Here is a 17,842-nt window from a genome sequence, read left to right as displayed (position 1 = left end):
AGGAAGAGCAAAAGACACTGTTAATGGCCACTGTTACGAAAAACGTGCTCTTTGCTATAGACCCAAAGCTCTCCTCATCCACCAGAAGCGCTGCTACCTCCCTTAGTGACACTGAAAGTGATGCCAAGACACAGAGGAAACACACAGTTGAAGAAATAATGATGGGAAATGGCAATACACAGGTAGTACAACATCCCTGTAGCAAGCCTACATTCCAGTTATGACAGACCAGAGAAAAGGATTTAATTTGCTTCTTGTAATGGAGGCTGTCAGCCAGAGCAGGACATGGGGAAATACAAACATCTGATTTAGTCTGGCAGCAGAATAAACCCATCAAAAAATACTGTAATTTGAAATAAGCTCTTTTTTTTTTTTTAAGCACTGCAAACCTTTTCTGCAGTGAAAAAATCCCCCCGTTCTCCCCAAATGAAACATTTTGTTCGCAGGCACTTGAAAGAACAGAAGAGGAAGCGAAGGACAGGGTTCATCAGGCTGCCAGATGAGGGGGAAGTTCCAGAAGTTCACATCCCATCCTTGCTTGATCCAGAGTGGGATTGAAGCAGATCACCCACCGCTCTGAGCATGTCCCAACTACCAAGACACTCTGAGCTGTTCCACCTTGTGTGAAATATTTGAATACTAATTGTGAAGGAAGGGCTCTCTTGCATGGTGGTTGGAACACCCACCTGGAGAGGGGGAATGTGGTTCCTGCTCCGCAAATGTTTACACAGAGCAGGGAAGCCTCATGGGTTGCAACTTGTAAGCTTTTGCCCCAGGATGCTTTCTAAGCAAAAAAGGTTGTGGCCCTTTTTTTTTCACTTGGGAGACGGGGGGGATGAGTCTTGAATCAAACACCTTCAGGTTGGGGAGTTCTCAGCTCCCTCTAGACTTTTCTAGAGCTAACCACTGGCTTCTGGAAAGAAAGCAATGGCCACCACTGCCACTGGCAGATGTCATGCACCCTCTCATCACATTTTCAAGCAAACCAACAACGAAAAATATAAAGAAGTGAAAAAACAGAGCTGCTTTCTCTCTGAACCTGATTCTGGGCCCTTTATGGATCTGAGCTACAAGTGCCTCTGGCATGCAAGCTGTCAGGTTGCCCTAGGAAGATCGGGAAGCTGCAACCTCCCCCCAGCCACCTGCCCTCTGTCAGAAGCCTGGGTGCCATGGCAGTGGCACAGAGTGAGCACATGCTCCGGGTCACAGGCCAGCCTGGACTTGAGCCCACCCTCAGCTTCAGCTCAAGTGAATGCTCTGGGGACCAGTAATGGAGATGGCAAAGGACCAGCCATCTGCCCACCTGCAGGGGGGAGCTTACCTGCACGCTGCCCCCAAACCCTGTACCCTTGTTTCCTATTCCCTTGCCAGCTGCCTACAGAGAACTCATTTCAATAGCAAACAGGACTAAGGCACTGCTTTGTGCCACCAGAAGATTACTCTGCAGCTGAAGTGACACAATTTGCTGGAAGACAATGATCTGATAAAACCCCCAGCGCCTCACGTGCACCGCTCTGGCTCTGCCGCCCAGCTCTGGAGCAGCCGCCAGGAAATCTGAAGACAAAGGGTAAAGGGAAGGAGGCATGAGAAAGACAATGCCACCCTTGCCTTTTATTGTGAGGGAACAGGCAGGCCGAGTCCCTGGGTTTTGTGGAAGCCAGTGGATACACATGTATGACAAATGAGTCCCAGCTCCCTTGAACTCACATTCACATCGTGTTGCCAACTGATTCTTTCTGCTTGCCTCGTTAACCCTTAGGTGGGTACCCCTAAGATGTCATTTACTGTGCTCAGCCACCAAATGGCTACCAGGAAGGAGAAGTGAGGAGGATCAAAAAGGTTCTTCCTTCTCTGTCTTGGCATCACTGACCACACTCTTTTCCCAGCCCTAAAAAACACACCAGCTACCAACAGGGCCATGTGTTTACCTCATGCCTGGAAGAGGGAGGACCATTCACAACCCATTTTTGTAGGTGAGCCCTCAAGGTCTAGTGTATCCCAATAGGTTAGGTTTCTTCCTCCCAAAATCATCCATGATAAGATAGGAAGCCTACATGTGCCCAGGCTCCCAGCTGCAAGGCAGCCTGTAATCCCTGCAAACCCCTCCTTCCCAGCTTGGCCCCAACCACCAGCAGAAAGACTCTCCCTTTCCTGAGAAAGGCTGGGTTGTTACAGACATCTCTCTGGGCTTTGACAATTTAAGAACCATGTTAGCCGATGGTATCAACCCTGATGCCGCAAAATCTCTTTACCATTTCTTATCTGAGTCTCATGGATTAGCAAGTTCTCTTCTGCCTTCTCCCTACCAAAAAAAAAGAAAGAGAAGAAGTGATACAATAAATACATTACTTCACACCACGTGAAATGCAGCTGCTTCTAAGAAGAATGGGGGACACAGCAATTATTCAATGCACAGCAAAACCATGAAAAAAACAACCTGCAGAACACACGTTTGATATATATTTTCACATATATATTTACCATAGCTTCATAAAGTTTTTAAAAGTGAAGGGTGCAGGCTGAAGTTTGGCAAGCACAGTATTTCAGTTCTTGTGTAAGCATCCCGAAATCTACACTGACTCAAGTGGCTGAGATTTTTGGCTTCAAGTGCTACACAGTGAAAGTGTTCTTTATCAGGAGCAAATCCTCTAGCACTGCACACTGGAACTGCATTTGAAGTGAGGTGGTTGGAAGAGTGATGCCCACTGTTTCACCGAACTTCCAGCTCAGTCAGAATTTGCTTTGGAGAGTGATCAAAGCATCCACCAAGTCTGAGCTTGCTTTGCTTCAGAGATGCATTGAAATTATGGCTGCATGGTATATACATACTTATTGGGGGAACCCCAGAACTACATTATACTTTCCTCTGGGAACATGCGTATTTTATGTCTGTTGCAGGAAGAACCCTTCCATACCTCAGCAAATTTTCCTCCAGTAGTTTTTTCCGCTTTGGAGGTCGCCCTCGTCTCTTGCCTGTTTTCCCAGGAACATTTGGGGTGTTTGTCTGCCCCCCACATCCCCTGAAAAATGGCAAAACCACCATGAAATATCTGCTGAGCAAGGGAACTGAGGCTGGCAGGATGGGAGAAGGGCACAGAAATTGGAACAGCTGCTAGGAACCCAACCAAAGGAGGGATTAAATCAGAGCAGCAACAGGATGGGGAGGGGAGAGGAGGGATTCCCACTGGCTGGGAGCCTGCTCTGGGAGCCGCCGGCACGGCACGGTACGGTGCGGGGCAGACAGGCAGGAATGCAGTGGGGCAGGCAGCATCGTTCCCACAGCAGGCTCTCCTGGTGCCACAAAGGCTGCAGGCTGGCTCCGACACAATGCACGGCGCAGGGCAGCTCCGCTGTCTGCTTGGCAACTCCAGTCTCGCCCCGCACTGCCCCGGCCTCTCCCAGGCCCCCCCACCCCGGCACAACAGCAGTCAGGCGGAGCCCCCTCCAGCTGGGCTGGTTGTGCCCCCTCGCCCCCTGCACCCAGACATGGCGGGGGGGGATGTGTGTGGGTTGTTACCTGTCTGGAGCCAGCTCTCCGTTGGTTTTCCCCTGCACCGGGTCCTCCTTGTACATCCGCGTGCCATAGAAGTACCAGTACAGGGCCCCGCTGCTGTCCTCGCCCAGCGGCTCCACGCGGAGGCTGTCGGCGTCCAGGCCCTGCGCCCACCGGGAGCCCCCCGCCAGACGGTGACAAGTTGAAAAGCGGCCACGATTGTCACACAAAACATGATGACACCCCTCCGCAAACACCTCCCTCCCTCCCTCCTTCCCTCCCACCACGCCACAGCAGCAGTACAGCTGCTCCTCCCGGCCGAGCTGGGAAAATGTTACTCCAGGGGGAAGGCGACTGTTCGCTCTCTGTCCAGGGAGGGATTTAGATTGGCATCTCTAATTTGAATGGCCTCTCTGGTTTTAACATTTCATCTCTGGTGCTCCTGACAGGGAAGGTCTAATTAGTGCTGGCGACAGTCACGCACAGCCCTGAGAAGCTCCCTCCCCCCTCCCAGCCTCTACCATCCCCCAGCTCCCCCAGTATACTTCAGCTCCATCCTTTCATCTCACACCATCCCTCAGCAAGGCAGTCTCAGCTCTCACAGCCCTGCCATTGGAGCATCTCCAAATTCACTCTTCTCAGGAAGAGTAGCCAATGAAGCCAATTTGCTTGGCAACTCTCATGTTATGAATACATCCGCAGAGGACAAGGGCCCAAGCCTTGGGCACTGGCCTTGGGTCCTCTGCAAGGCAGAGGAGGAGATGGAGCACTGCCAACCCACTGTGTTGCCACCTGGTTACCTGGTTTAAAATACACTGAAAAGCATCTACTCCTCTCTTCCCAGTAAAATTCATGGATCTGGCCCAGCTCCTACAGCCACACTGTTTCCCCTGTCCCTGCTGCCCAAAGCACCTTGAGGAGGTCGAAGACATCGTCTGCATCGAGGCGGTAGTCGCAGAGGCGGTGCAGGATCTCCACCCGGGTGCGCAGGGGCAGCTCCTGGAAGGTGGACTCCCGCAAGGGGTTGGGTTTCCCCTCCTCCAGCTCCCAGCGGTAGTTGATGATGTCCTCCAGGTAGCTGTGAAACGTCTGGGATCTGACCAAGGGAAAAAAGTCCCACACACTTGCTGTAGTTTGCCATGCCAGAAACATCTGGTGCACCAAGTGACTCGAACAAACATAACACAGAGACAGCACCTGAAGGAAAATGGTGCCTTACAACAGCTGTGGCTGGGTGCAGCTCTGTAACCCATATTCCCAAAACACAGCAACCTCACTGCAACACCATGGGATTTCACACCATACACAGACAGCTTACAGGGCTCTGCATTACTGTTATTTCCTTCTAAGCTGAAAGAACGAGCTAAACATTACGGTAACTTGGCCTCATCCCCTTTCTATCCTAATGGGCAGCGCCTTGTGCTAGCACCAACATCCACCCTTTGCTAAAATAGGATGCAACAAAAGTTATTGGTCTGATCCCCTTCCACCTCTCCCCATTTGATGCCTAAACCTTCTTCTTCAGCTTTTCATTTGCCCCTCACATCTGTCATTGCCAAGCCCTGCTCCACCCCCTCTGCCCCTAAAGTAGTTTTCCACGCCCTGGTTCAGTGCCCTGAAACTTTCCATAGCTCATCACTTCCTCCCCACTTTGCTGATTTATGCTTCCCATACTCCTGTTGTGGCTCCTACTCATCTCTCCCTCCATTCCCAAAGGTGCTGCCACTTTCTGCCTGTTCCTCCCTCCATCAGTGCCTCTGGCAGGACATCAGCACAGCCCAGTTAACACACATGGTTTGGACCCTGACACGCAGCATGAGTGTACATCCCAAACAGGGCTCCACCCAGAGGGCTCTGTCCTCTGTAGTCTCCCAGATGATCAAGCTGAACATTCAAGCTCTTCATAAACATTGCTACTAAACCGATCTTTCTCATCTTCTAGCTGGGTCACATGAAGTCCCATTTTCATTCCCAGCAGTTCATCATATAACTCAAGGAAGCAGACATTTCTTTACCCCTGTCTGTCATTGAGGGTAAATGTCCCCATCTGACTGTTGATGGAGCTCAAGGCTAAAGGAACTCCTGTCCATATTTTAATGAGACGTAAGCCTTTATTCTGAATGCTGAAAATTTCAGGGCAGGGAATGAAAAAGGGCTGGTGAGTCCATGTGTCCCTAAATATAAAACTTCCTGAAGATCTGTCCGTATCACTTTGAGTCCTGTGACTTGCCAGGCTCGCTCAGCCTATTCAAGTCGTGTACCCTGAGCACAGCAAAGGGGGACCCCCCCATGCCCCAGCCATTCTTGCACACACGGGAAGTCCATATGCCAGCAAGAACACCACTGGGTACACATTCCCACCAGCTCTCAAAAAGGCAGCTCAACTTGATAGGTTTTTGGCACAAGCAGATTACTCTATATGATTAATGGAACCGCGCCAGCACCACAGAATTGCATTTCCCTGAGAAATCGCTAACTTCCACAAAAGCTATTATTTTTAAACAAAGAGATAGAGGAGTGTGATCCAACTGAAGAAAGATGGTTAAAAGTCAACAAGAAGTTAGCTATTAGAAAGAGGTCTTCACACATTTGGTAAAGACCGGGCTTCTTTGCAAGGAGCATGACTGGACAGTGACTGCGAGAACGAAGGAACAGATGCCTCAAGCCATGTCCACCTGGCAGCATTTCCCTTCCTCCTTGAGTAGAGAGAAGTTAGTGCTACCACCCTGCAGATCACTCCTCACCAGCCTGCTTCCTTCTGACGTCAAATGCAAGCTGACCTCCCAGGGATACGTCCTCTCACCCGATGACTGTCACCAGCCCTCTGGTTGTATTGAACAATAGATTGAATGTACGTGGATCTATTGCCTCCTGCAACCTGGAGTTTGCTCTTTTCTGCATGACACAAGTAAAGCATCAGTATTTCCAAGCATCATTGTTTCACTCCCACTAATACCAGCAGTCACACAAATGCAACTTGAAACAGCCCCCTATGCTGACAAAGTTCAGTCAAAAAGGGAGAAATGACAGCTGACATTTTATGAAATGATGTATGTGCTGCCTCAAGTAGTAATTTTAGGGTAAAAATGACAGCAAATATCCTTTTTCAAGTGAAATATTCAATGCAGCATACACCTACCTGGAGCAGCTGTGCATCCCCAGTGTCTTCCTCATTTAACTCAAGACCCAACTTCCAGCAAGGACTTCAACTTGGCAAAGAGTGCAGTAATAGATTCCCTTTATAGACTTTTTAAGAGTGCTATTTGATCACACATCTTGAATGTTAGATATTTACCAAAGCCATTAGATTAAAAAAAAAAAAAAAAGGCAGCTTTGACTAGCTTTCAGAATAGAGTGATGAGAATATCTTTTCCTGGAAGCAGGAAAGCAACAACTGCATTTGGATGCTTAGTCTGTTGCAGAAGGGAAATGACTGTAAGCTCCCAGAGAACATTCGAGTTTCAGCCCCCCAAGTTCAGTTCTTCCACTTTGTCAGATCTCGAGGCAGAAGATAATTTCATCAAGTCTGATATAGAGGTTCTGGCTATTTCCAATAAAATTGCCTGAAAAAAGTTTCCCTAGGATCCTGAATAACCCGTGAGTGACAAGGATTGGCCAGGAAGAAGCCACAAAAGTAACAGGGTTTTATCTGCTCCTATTTTTTTCTGGCTAAATTTTTTTCTACCTAGAAAAAAAGGGGGAAAGGCATGGAAAAAATGAGATCAGACAGATACTTTTGCTACTTGCACGAATTCACTCATCTTGCTCTATCATTTTGCTTGCTCTCAAAGAAAACCGATCCAGGAAGCCCCTCAATTCCAGAAGATCATCTGAAATCTTTGCCTATGTAGCTCTCTTTCCCCCTGGGGACTGGCTCTGTTGACTTAACCAATTTGGTTTGAGTTTGACTTTCGCATAAGTGGCTAACACTAGAAATTTCAGCCATCCACCCAGCGTTCAATGCATTACAAGCTCTGTTCTTAAGAGTACTTTTGAGTTCCTACCCCCATCAATTTTCAAAGACAGCTACTGTGCATTTGTCGCTTTGAATAAGGATAGAAATGAGAACCAGAGATGGGAAACAGATGTCTCAAGGCATTCCCAATCACTCTCAATCTTGCCCAATTTATATTTTCCCTCTTAATGGGAATCGACCTCTTTTCTCCAGACAAATGTAGGGTGCTCGTCTTCAGCCTGTCTGCCACACCTTCAGTTAGTTTCACTCAGCCTGCCTCTCTTACATTTCCCTTTGAAAAGGGATTTGGAGAAGAAAATCTGCAGGAAGCAGAGCAATCTGTGACAACCCTGCCCTTGGGTTTTCTGAGCAGAAATGCTCAGTGCTAACTGTTCGGAATTAAAATTCAAAACCAAGAACCAGAGAGACAGGGTCCAGGAATGGAATGACCTGGATACAGTCTGTTAAATACTTTTTTTTCAAGCTGACTAATAGGACAGTAATACACTTGCAGGTATGCCAAGTCCTACAGAGTTTCTGCTGCAACTGAGAACCTCTGAAAACCATTTTGTAGGTGGGAAAAAGGCAGGAGGGAGATAGCTGAGACAGATGTTTCTCTTCTCCAGAGGTTCTCAGCATTACTGAGACTTGTAAAAACACTCAAGTAATGGAGGCAATGTTAGGTTAGCAATGTCCTTTCTCTACAAATTGAAGCATTCCCAAGGAGGCTGAACTGGTACATGGAAACATTCTGTCTCGGGGCACATATCCAAAGGAAAACCAACTCTCTTCTGAAAGTAAACTGGGAGTTCCAGAAAAAATTCACAAAAAAGTGTGAAACCACAGGCACGACTGTCACCGCATGTCAACCACTTCCTCACGTACAGCATAACCATCTTCCATACAGCTCATTAAACCAAGGAAAAGTATTACAGAAATCAACTGAGATTAGAAAAGGTACCTCAGAGTACTCTGCAACTGTAAAACTTTATCCTTCCAACCCCTTTCTTCCATCCCAACTTCACTAGCACCATTAGTATTCCAGAGAACTGTGATAAAATTTCCCTCACTTGTCAAAACATCTCTTACTTTGCAGTTGCCCCTCGATGTGCAAAGCAATTTGGATAGCTGTAGTGGGGCAGTGCTGGAACAGTACCTGCATATCAGTGTGATACATCCCACACAGATGCAGATGATTTTTCCTGAGCCCAATGCAATTCTTAGTCTCATCCCTGGCTGCGTTCTGAAACCAAAGGGTTGTTGCTAGAGATCCCCATCTTTTTTTGCAAAGATTAGAAAGGAGGTCAAAGCTGAATTGCAACTGTGGTTGAAAGTTTTAATCGCATGTCGCAGACCTGTGCATATGCAAAAGGAAATCTGGGGCACAGGGAAGGACAAGACCTAGCACATCCATGTCAAAGAGGAGGAACAGAGTCAGACAATCCACAAGAGCACCATCAAGGCTGCAGCTCAAGTTGCCTGTGATCTTTAGTAGCAGCTGCGAAAAAATCAGGGCATAAAGAAGATGGAGCAAGTTGAAGGAGGGGCTGCTCTCCAACATGGGTATCAGCGTCCAGAACAGCCAGAGAAATGATACACCACCCCCTGACAGCTCAGCGCCGCAGCCCGGCCATCTGCTGCCCGGCTGCCTCCCAAAGAGGGAGGTTTCTCTGAGCTCCAGGAGAGGGGAGCTGAGGACTCCTCCCCCTGCCTGGCGATCCCAGTGGCTTTCCCCGGCTCGCAGGAGAGGCACCCTTCCCACTGCCAGGGCTTTTAACGCGTGGGGTCATGCTCTGCTGTCACAAAACCAAGCTTGGCCAGCATGTCCGGCTTCCCGGAGGGGCTCCTTTGGAGACCTCTGGAAGAGAGGGTGAAAATTTCACACAGTTGGTGGGATGTATGGAAAAATTTGGTCGGAGCTTCCGGTGTGCAGGCTTGGGAGGGAACAGCTGCATCCAGAGACCCCAGCCCCCCAGGCACCCTGTAGGGCAAACCCAACGTGAAATTCCTTCTGAGCAAACCCAGCACCCTCGGGGCTGGAATTATGTGTACACACACACACACACACAATTATTTTTTTTATCCTCATGCCCAAAGGAAGCAGAGCCACTTGTGCTCTTAGTTTTAAAGACTCCAAAGTAAATCAAGTCTTGGCTGGAAAACTGTAAACAAAATCAAGCCAAACAAACAAAAGCAAAACCAAACACTGATTCAGTAAGAGAGTCCCCGTGTCAATCTGCACTTCCCGCAGGCAGGATGCCACAGCCTGAGCATGGAATTACTGCTCCAGGGCACACTGCCCTATCTGGTCTATTGCTGCCAATTTTGTTACAAGCCCTCCCCCTGTACACATCCCTAAAAAACACCCTAAACCCAACCCCCCACCCCCTCCCAAACCCCCCAATCCTGTGTGAGTAAGTATTGGATTAAAAGAAACATTAGGGTAAGGAGTTGGAAATATTGGAGACAAAAATCTCCCAGTGATGCTCAGCTACTGCTGGCACACAAAAATAAGCCTTCTGAAAGTTCAGATGCCAAATAATTGCCTGGACCACTAGCTAGAATATCTATCATGTTGACAGTGTTTTAGGTCTCTTGTTTCATTCAATTTACAAAATGCAATGGAAGAGTAAATACTGGAACACTCTTGAGCTAAAACTGCTGGGAAAATGGCAAGCCTGACCTGCATCTAATCCCAGACAGTATATTGTTCTTCAGATTAAAACCAAGAACCCTGACAAAACCAGGGGATGACAGAGAGCAGGAACAACAGTAGACCTCTTCCACCTCCTACCCAAGAGTTATATGTGGGAGGAACATGGAAAACAAGATGGGGAGAGCTCAGCCTTTCCCTCAAGGACCATTTAAACAGGAATATAATTACTCTTTTAGTTCCTATTAGACAGTTAATCAGAAAGAAAAATAATAGAGGTGATACTTATGTCTGGTAAACGCTTTAAAAGCTAAAAAAGACTCAGATGCCCCCAGCCACCCAACACAAGCGTTGCTTTTCGGAGTTCTTAGTACTAGATGAAGAAAGTCTTCTTTGGCATCTAATTCACAGCACACAAGAGAACTGGCTTTGCCTCTGTGATCTCTCCAGTTAAAAGAAAGAACCTCAAAAAATCAAGGTCTTATCAGAACAGACGTTTTATCATGCAGTTAATTTTATGGACTGAAGATATTTCACCTTATGGGCTGGCACCTTTTAAGTTCTGAATTGGCAAAAAGACATCAGCTTGGTGTTGAGAGTCACTCAGGTGTTAATGAGAGCATTAACTGACAGATGGCATTCAAGATATTTCTCGCCTCTCCAATGAAGACAGCTCCTTTGCTAGAGCAGAGATCAGGAAGGCTTAATTCTTAACAAGCATACAATGCCTTGGCACAAAGGCAAGCCCTCTGGAAGGTAATGGGAAGGATTCAGGGTTTGCTGAGATGACCTCAGTCAAACATCATTAACAGGGTCAGGAGAAGCAAAGCCTATTTCAGAAGAAAAAAAAATAATGTAAGGACCCTCATGATCAATCTATCGTGGCTTGTCAGAAAGAGAAAGCTTAGGCTGACCTTAGAGGCAATATGAGTTACTACTACCAGCCTGACCTTGAGCTCTCATGTAACAATGGAGACTTTTTTTTTTACTGTATTAATGAGCTTTCTTATCTGAGGTGGGGGAGGAAGCTTTATGGACCAGCTGGTACTTCACCTTCAAACAGTTTACCCTACAGAGAAACTAAGTTAAGTATGATGCAGGGGGAAAAAGATGCTACCCCATCCTTCTTGGGGAGGAAAAGGGTTGGGAAGGTATCCTTCCAATCCCTCCATGTGCAACCTGCTCAGAAGGCATGCAAGCCAGCAGAAAGCATGTCCTCCTCAGACCATGGGCAAACTTGTCATCGGGGTGGCCAAACTGGCAGAGGTTCAAGGGCAACAAGCACCCTGAAGGGTCTCTGCACAAAACACTTCACCGTGGCAGAGCAAAATGACGGAGAAGCTGGAGATCCAGGAATCATGATCTTAAGCTTTAACAGCCACATGTCATTTCCAATTCAACTAGCAGTGCCACTAGTTGTACCACTGATGGGGACAGACTTCAAAAATTCCCAGGAACAGCCTAGAGGGAGGCAGCAACTCCTGGGGGCACCACACTTGTGACAGACCTCAGCAAGGTCCAACCCTGGCAGAGCCCCTGTGATGGAGGAAACACCTGGGCACATCCCATCTTTCAGCGCCTTTTTTGAAACATGCCTAGAGAAAATCTGCTGGCCTACTAGTGACTGTGAACAAAAGCAGGACAGCTGACATTAATGGACCTTGAATGAGACCACAAAGTGGGGGGAAAAAAATAAAATTCGAATTACATTGATCAAAGCTCCAGAGTGAAGTTTCTCCTCCCAGAGTCGTAAAGACAGCAGAGATTGCTGGAGTACACGGCCATCACAGGGCATGTACAGGCCTGCCTTTTGTCCTCCACTGCAAACTTGAACTAGTTTTTTGACCTTGCTGAAACCTCAGTAATTCTGTGGCTTACCTGTCACTGGCAGTGAAGGAGAAGAGAAAGACACCTGAAAAATTGAGTGGGTCGACTGCACTGAGCTCTGCACACAAGGACATTCGTCTTCACCATTGCTGAACATGGAAAGACAGTCTTTCTACGTTAGAACCATGGTTTTATTTCAAAACATAAGGACAAAATATTAGCCGGTTAGCTAATGTTTAGTAGAGGTAGCTCTTCCCTAAAATAGTCTGGTCTAACTCCTGGATTTGGCAGTCTGAAACATGAGTGGTTGGAGGTTTCCACATCCATGACAGAGACACCCGAAGGCTTCCAGAAAAGTAAAGGACAGCAGAGTAATTTCAGCACCCTAGCAATTCCTGTTCCCTGCCTCTCTCTTGTTCACCCCATAACTTGCTTCCAGAACTCAAATATGGCACAGAGTCCAGACCAGCCCCAAAATATGCTGAAGAGATGTTTAAGGAAGACAACAGGGTTCTGGATGTTTCCTCCAATAGGATAACACAAAGTTAGGACAGGAGGTTCTCCAGCAGAAGGGCTGCTCAACCTTGCTAAGGAAATCTAATTTACATGGTTGGATGCTGTGGAATCCAATACCTTCCCAGCTGAACTCCCACAATGCTTGTGTTTAGGAGAGAGAAAAAAATCAGCTAAGAAAACCCATGGCTGTCAGCAGCTAAGAACATTCCTACTCCTTGTCTTCCTCCATCTTACCTTGAGCGATCTCCCATACAATAAAAACTGGGGAAGCTGGAAGGGGAGCTGGCAGATATGCTGTATCCCACAGAGAAGCAGAATAGGAACAGCTATGGAGCGAGGCAGTGTCTCTGGGGAGGCAGAGAGAATGGAGAGCTGATGTGGGCTGTCTAGTCTAATAAGGGATCACACTACAGGAGCATGTGCTGGCTTGACAGAAGCAAGTGCAGCCACTTAACCTGGGTATGACAGCTGAAGTAGGAGCATTGCTTTGTTACCTCCAAAAAAGGGGAGCATGAAGGAAGAAGAGGAAGGCACGAAGTCACTGCAGCTGCCCACCTTTCAGGAAGGTTCCAGGTCTGCTTGTCCAGACTTCTTACACCAGCCACAGCCACAAAACTGAACAACCAAGGAATTTTCCAGTCTGGGCTCCTTAGCACTACTAGGCCACACTCAGCAACTCTTGAACTAGATGGAGATGTCCTTTTATCTCCCCTCACTGATATGTGCTGCCTTTCACCCCTTTTCCCTCACACAAAGGACAGGAGGCAGCGAGTCCACCCCTCCTAGAAGAGACGCCAGCCGTAGGAACCGAACTCATCTCAGACACCAGCGTGGCAAAAGGGCACACTCTGATCTTCCCCAGCTGCCTTTGGTCCACACATCTCCAGTGGTTTGGCTCTTATCTAGCAACAACCCTACGAATGACACAGCTGCTGGGGGTGGCTTGTTTGTTATTTTGCTGAGAAAAGGCAGAAGAGCAGCAGAGATACCGGCACAGATACAGCACCGTCCTGCCTTGGTCTCTTCTGGAAAGGCGCTTTCCTTGGGCTGGCAAATGCCAGTGACAGGCAGGAGAGCTGAGATAAGTGTCTATTTGATCTCCTTTCCCCCATTTACCCTGGATTTTTCACTGCTTTATGTTCACAAAATGCCAAGGCAACTAATCAGTGCTCTGTGACCCCTGTTAATTGGGCTGTGTGAGAGAAAGGCAGCACTGGCAAGAGAAATCACACATACCTGTTACTTTGAACTGTCCTGTCATATTCCTGCTTGTAGGAGGCTCCAAGCACCCTTCTGTGAGGCAGGGCTGCTCTTTTTTCATCACCATCCCTGGGATCAGCAGGAGTGGCCTGTTGTGGTCCTGCCTCTAACACCTCAAAGCACAGGGAGGCAACAGAGAGGCATGTTGTTGCTTCTCCTTCTGTATGAGAAGGTGAAATTAATTTTGGGTGAGGGAAACACAGCCTGAAGGCACTGATGGCCCTTCTTTTACCTATGCCCAACTGCTCCTCACTGCCCTTATCTGCCTCGCCGTTGCTCCCCCTCACGCTCCCCACCACAATAGCAGGAAGAAGTGAGCAGATGCCCAGCATCCATCTCCCCATCCCAAGAGACCGGCAGCCTATTTGGCCAAGTAAGCCAGGGAAAGAAAGCAATTGATGTGAAGACGTAAAGCATTGGAGAAAAGAGGGTTTGGATTTGCCAAGCCTGGTGGATTATGCAGTTCTTGGAGGATGAGGAAGACACATATGGTTAACTAGATGCATGCTGGGTGCAGGGGCCTGCATTTGATTTGTAGGTAGGGGCAAGGGCTGTTTGTGTGGTTTTTTCGTTTGATTATGGGAAGGAAGAAATAGGAATATGAGCAGCTATGAAACCAGAGCAGCCAGAAATATCCCAAACAAAAGCTGAAGGCATATGGTACTAAAGGAAGAGAAAGTCCTGGGGTCAAAGGGGATAAGCAGGAGAGTGCACACACTGCCCAGAGAGATTCAGAGAATATTAATGGGATTAAAATAAAACTTAAAATATAATGACTGCTTATTTGTCTTTCAATGCTGGCTCAACCCTTCCTTCAAACTCAGTGAGTCTCTGCACAATCTCCATGAAGGGATGACTTGTGCTCTCAGTGCATGCAGGGGGGTTTAGGGCAGTGGTATGGACAGAGAAGCAAGAACTCCCTCCCCCACTACTGATGCTGCAATTTGAGTGAAAACTGGTAATGACAAATCAATGAGTTGGATAACTGGATTAAAAAGGGGGAAAAATCATTCTGCTGAAAGATCCTGAAACATCACTATGTTGAGCAAACAGTACTGTTATGTATATTTGTGAAAATATGAATCAATATAGCCATAGATGAACAGAAAGGATTGTTCACCTTGAATGATTACAAATAAGAGATAAATTGAGACAGTTTCAAAAATTGTCTTTTCCCTTATTTACATCTGCATAAATACACTAAATTAGAGAGTGATTGTGCTATTTTCAGTGGGCATTGCTGGTTTTGACTCAGGGTTCACGCCAAAGGTGCTGCCCCCACAGATACTCTGTACTTCAGTTTATTCAATTTTACCTTTAAGATATTACTTTGAAACCTTTAGGCAAAGGGTGCAATAACAAAGCAGTTGCATTCAGTGTGATGTACAGCCCATGAGATCAGCAAGGGTAGGTTTAAACTCCAAGAGGAAACCATCTTTATAATCAGCCACTAACATGCATTTTCCTACCTTCCATCTCACTGAAACTTGCACCACAGCTCTAGCAGAGGAAAGCAGATGATATTGCAGCTACTTTTTCTCTTCTTGCTTAAAAATAGAGACCTCAATTCATTGAGTTATGGTGGAAATTGTAAAATGTTGAGCATCTGGAGACATATAGGAACCTCCAGAAAACTCCTGGTAAGATGGTCTGTCAGATATCCTGCCTGTCTGAACGGAAAGAAGACCTGAGTGTCCCTCAAGCAGTAAGAGGCTTTTGCTTCTTTACCGGGGGTTGCACTGAGCAGTCCATCCGTCACAGAAGGGACAAGCCACCTGTTCCCAAAAGGGTCAGCCACTCTTTTCCTTCCTTGAGGAATCAATCTGTTGAGCCAAGGGAGCCCCAAGAGAGAGGCAATTTTAGTTACTAAAGCTTTACCCAGAAAGGGAGGCACAGCAAATGGTACCAGTATTGATGCCATCATACATTATGTCTGAGGTAGAAAAGACCAGGGAAAGAAGTTATCTCACCCTATCAGCTATGATAAATTAATAATAAAACTGAAAATGCCTACCATCACACCTAAGAAATTTTGCTGTCAAGCTGGCATGTGATTCTGCAAGAAGATAAAAGGGAGATATCTAAGTGTAGGTCATATCTTACCATGTGATGACATTGATCTTGTCTGGGGAAGGGTCAGGGAAAATGGCTTTCATTAAGCAGTGAATTCCCTGGCATGCTAGTGAATAGGGTGAGAGAGCTGAGGAGAGCTGGAGCCCAACACTTCCCCATCCAAGGAGATCTATCACTGCAGCTAGACTGGGAACATGAATTTTTCCTTGAGAGTATGTTCAGATCAAGAGGCAAGAATCCCCTGAGATCCTGAAGTGCAGAATATTCTGTCATGTTCAAAATCAGAAAATGAATAATAGAGACCAGTGGTAAAGGCAGACTGGTAGGAGGCAGAAGAGAGGTCCTGAGTCTCAGAGCCAACACTGGGTTGTGCACTGAAGGCACTGGAGATACACTGGTACTAAAGGATGGGAAGATAATGGTGATGAGATGTCATGATGATCCGTACTGAAGTGGGTGGTACTGGTGCAGAGTAGGACAGCCAGCTGCAGGAAGAACACGCTGACCTGCAGGGCACAGCTGGTCCTCTGGTGAAGCATAAGATCACCAAGAGAAGATTAAGCAACACTGATGCCAAACTGGAGATTTTACAGGCACATCATCAGGCTGGATATGGCACTTAGTGCCATGGTCTAGTAACCATGGCAGTAGTAGATCAAGGGTTGGACTTGATGATCTCAGAGGTCCTTTCCAACCTGGCTGATTCTAAGATTCTATGACAGATTTAATGGTATCAGTAAATTATGTCACTTTTTGGATGCAACAGAAAAGCAAAGAACCTAGGTTCTCCTCAGAGCAGTAAATCCAAGACACACCAGTTCCTAGGGTCAGCTTTAGAGCTCAAGGAGCAATTCCTGGGCCTGGAAACAAAATTGTCTGACCCGGACATTTCTGAGGCAACTTAACAAAAGAAGGTACCTTTTCCTCCAACAGATAGATAGGAGGCCAGATTTGATTTTTGCCAGCCTTATAAAGAAAAGTCAGTCAGACAAAGGCAGGAGGGTCCCTTGGCAGCATGAAATGCTGCTCCCTGATCAGTAGGTGAATCTCCTCCAGTCCCCACAAGGATGGATGCCTCCCAGCACCCCTCAGGAATTCAGAGTGCTGCATTCTTCTCTGCCAATTTCTTCCCGGAGGCTTATCACACTGAGGATGGGAATCACTTATAGGCATAACGATCCCACAGCCAGGACAGCTTCGGAGCCCGGGGGCTTCTGCATTGCTTCTGTGTCAAGTACCTTCGGTTTTGAATAACAAAAGGCAATCTCTTGAAGGATCAAAAAGGAAAACAAAAAGAACCAATGTTAGAACTATTTATTAACTAACCCAAGAAGAAGTTACAGGTTGGTTGATACAATAAAAAAGGAGAGAGAAAGATCTGAGTGCTCAGGAGAGAACAAGTACCTTGGGGGAAGCCATCTCCATCATTCCCGAGGGGGGAGATTTGGGTGACACTGGTGAGGGGTGAAAGGCCTGGCAAGATGCAGACAGCTGGGTATTGCTTTGAAGGGTTCTGCTAAGGGAGTCTTCAGTTTGTGCATGCTGGGCTACTGATCTGACCTGGAAAAGATGTGCAGGGAGGGATGATGATGATCACACAGACAAATGAAGTGTGAGAACGGCTGCTGCACTCCCTGCTCTTGCCACAGGCTGCTTCATGTGCCCACTTTGACTCTTAATAGTTTAGTGTCCTATTCTGTGTCCTTGACAACCAACCACACAGTGTATGCCCAACAAGAAGCCACTCTGGACGTGATGAAATGAAGATCGAGGCATAGCAGTCTCTACCTCAGGAGGGATGAACACAGTCTTCTGGATGAATAAAGGAATGTATCTAGAGCCCAACTTTCACCTTGTGATTGAACAGCAAGGGCTTTGGTTTCTCTGTGATGGCATTTTGTTTCATTTCATCCATCAGTTAACTTCACCTGCATCTAAACAGGCTTTGATATGTGCTTGCCAATTTTAATCCACATGCTTCTTTCTTTTCTACTGCTGTTATTTAACGGTGACTCTCCTTCTGAAGAGAAGCAGATCAACCCTTGGGAGTTGCAGCTGATTAACT

General features: G+C 47.0%; 1 protein-coding gene across 2 annotated transcripts in view; it reads right to left on the bottom strand.

Moving 5' to 3' along the window:
- Nucleotides 1-17,842, bottom strand: part of LOC127469952 (chromatin remodeling regulator CECR2) — a 94,454-nt gene that overhangs the window by 19,554 nt on the left and 57,058 nt on the right. Inside the window, exons 3-6 of one of the 2 annotated variants that reach the window (XM_051784895.1) lie at nucleotides 4,406-4,589; nucleotides 3,518-3,657; nucleotides 2,916-3,020; nucleotides 2,253-2,302 (exon numbers count right to left, since the gene is read on the bottom strand). In XM_051784895.1, the coding sequence (XP_051640855.1) occupies nucleotides 2,253-2,302; nucleotides 2,916-3,020; nucleotides 3,518-3,657; nucleotides 4,406-4,589 (479 nt within the window). Of the gene's footprint in view, nucleotides 1-2,252; nucleotides 2,303-2,915; nucleotides 3,021-3,517; nucleotides 3,658-4,405; nucleotides 4,590-17,842 lie in introns of those variants that run through there. The other variant, XM_051784896.1, reaches the window with a different exon arrangement.

Source organism: Manacus candei, unplaced genomic scaffold (genome assembly GCF_025592945.1).
Source record: "Manacus candei isolate 608988 ecotype Guabito, Panama unplaced genomic scaffold, ASM2559294v1 h1tg000018l, whole genome shotgun sequence".
Taxonomy (NCBI): Eukaryota; Metazoa; Chordata; class Aves; order Passeriformes; family Pipridae; genus Manacus; species Manacus candei.
The sequence above is the reverse complement of the archived record's forward strand: the minus strand, read 5'-3'. Positions and strand labels throughout refer to the sequence as shown.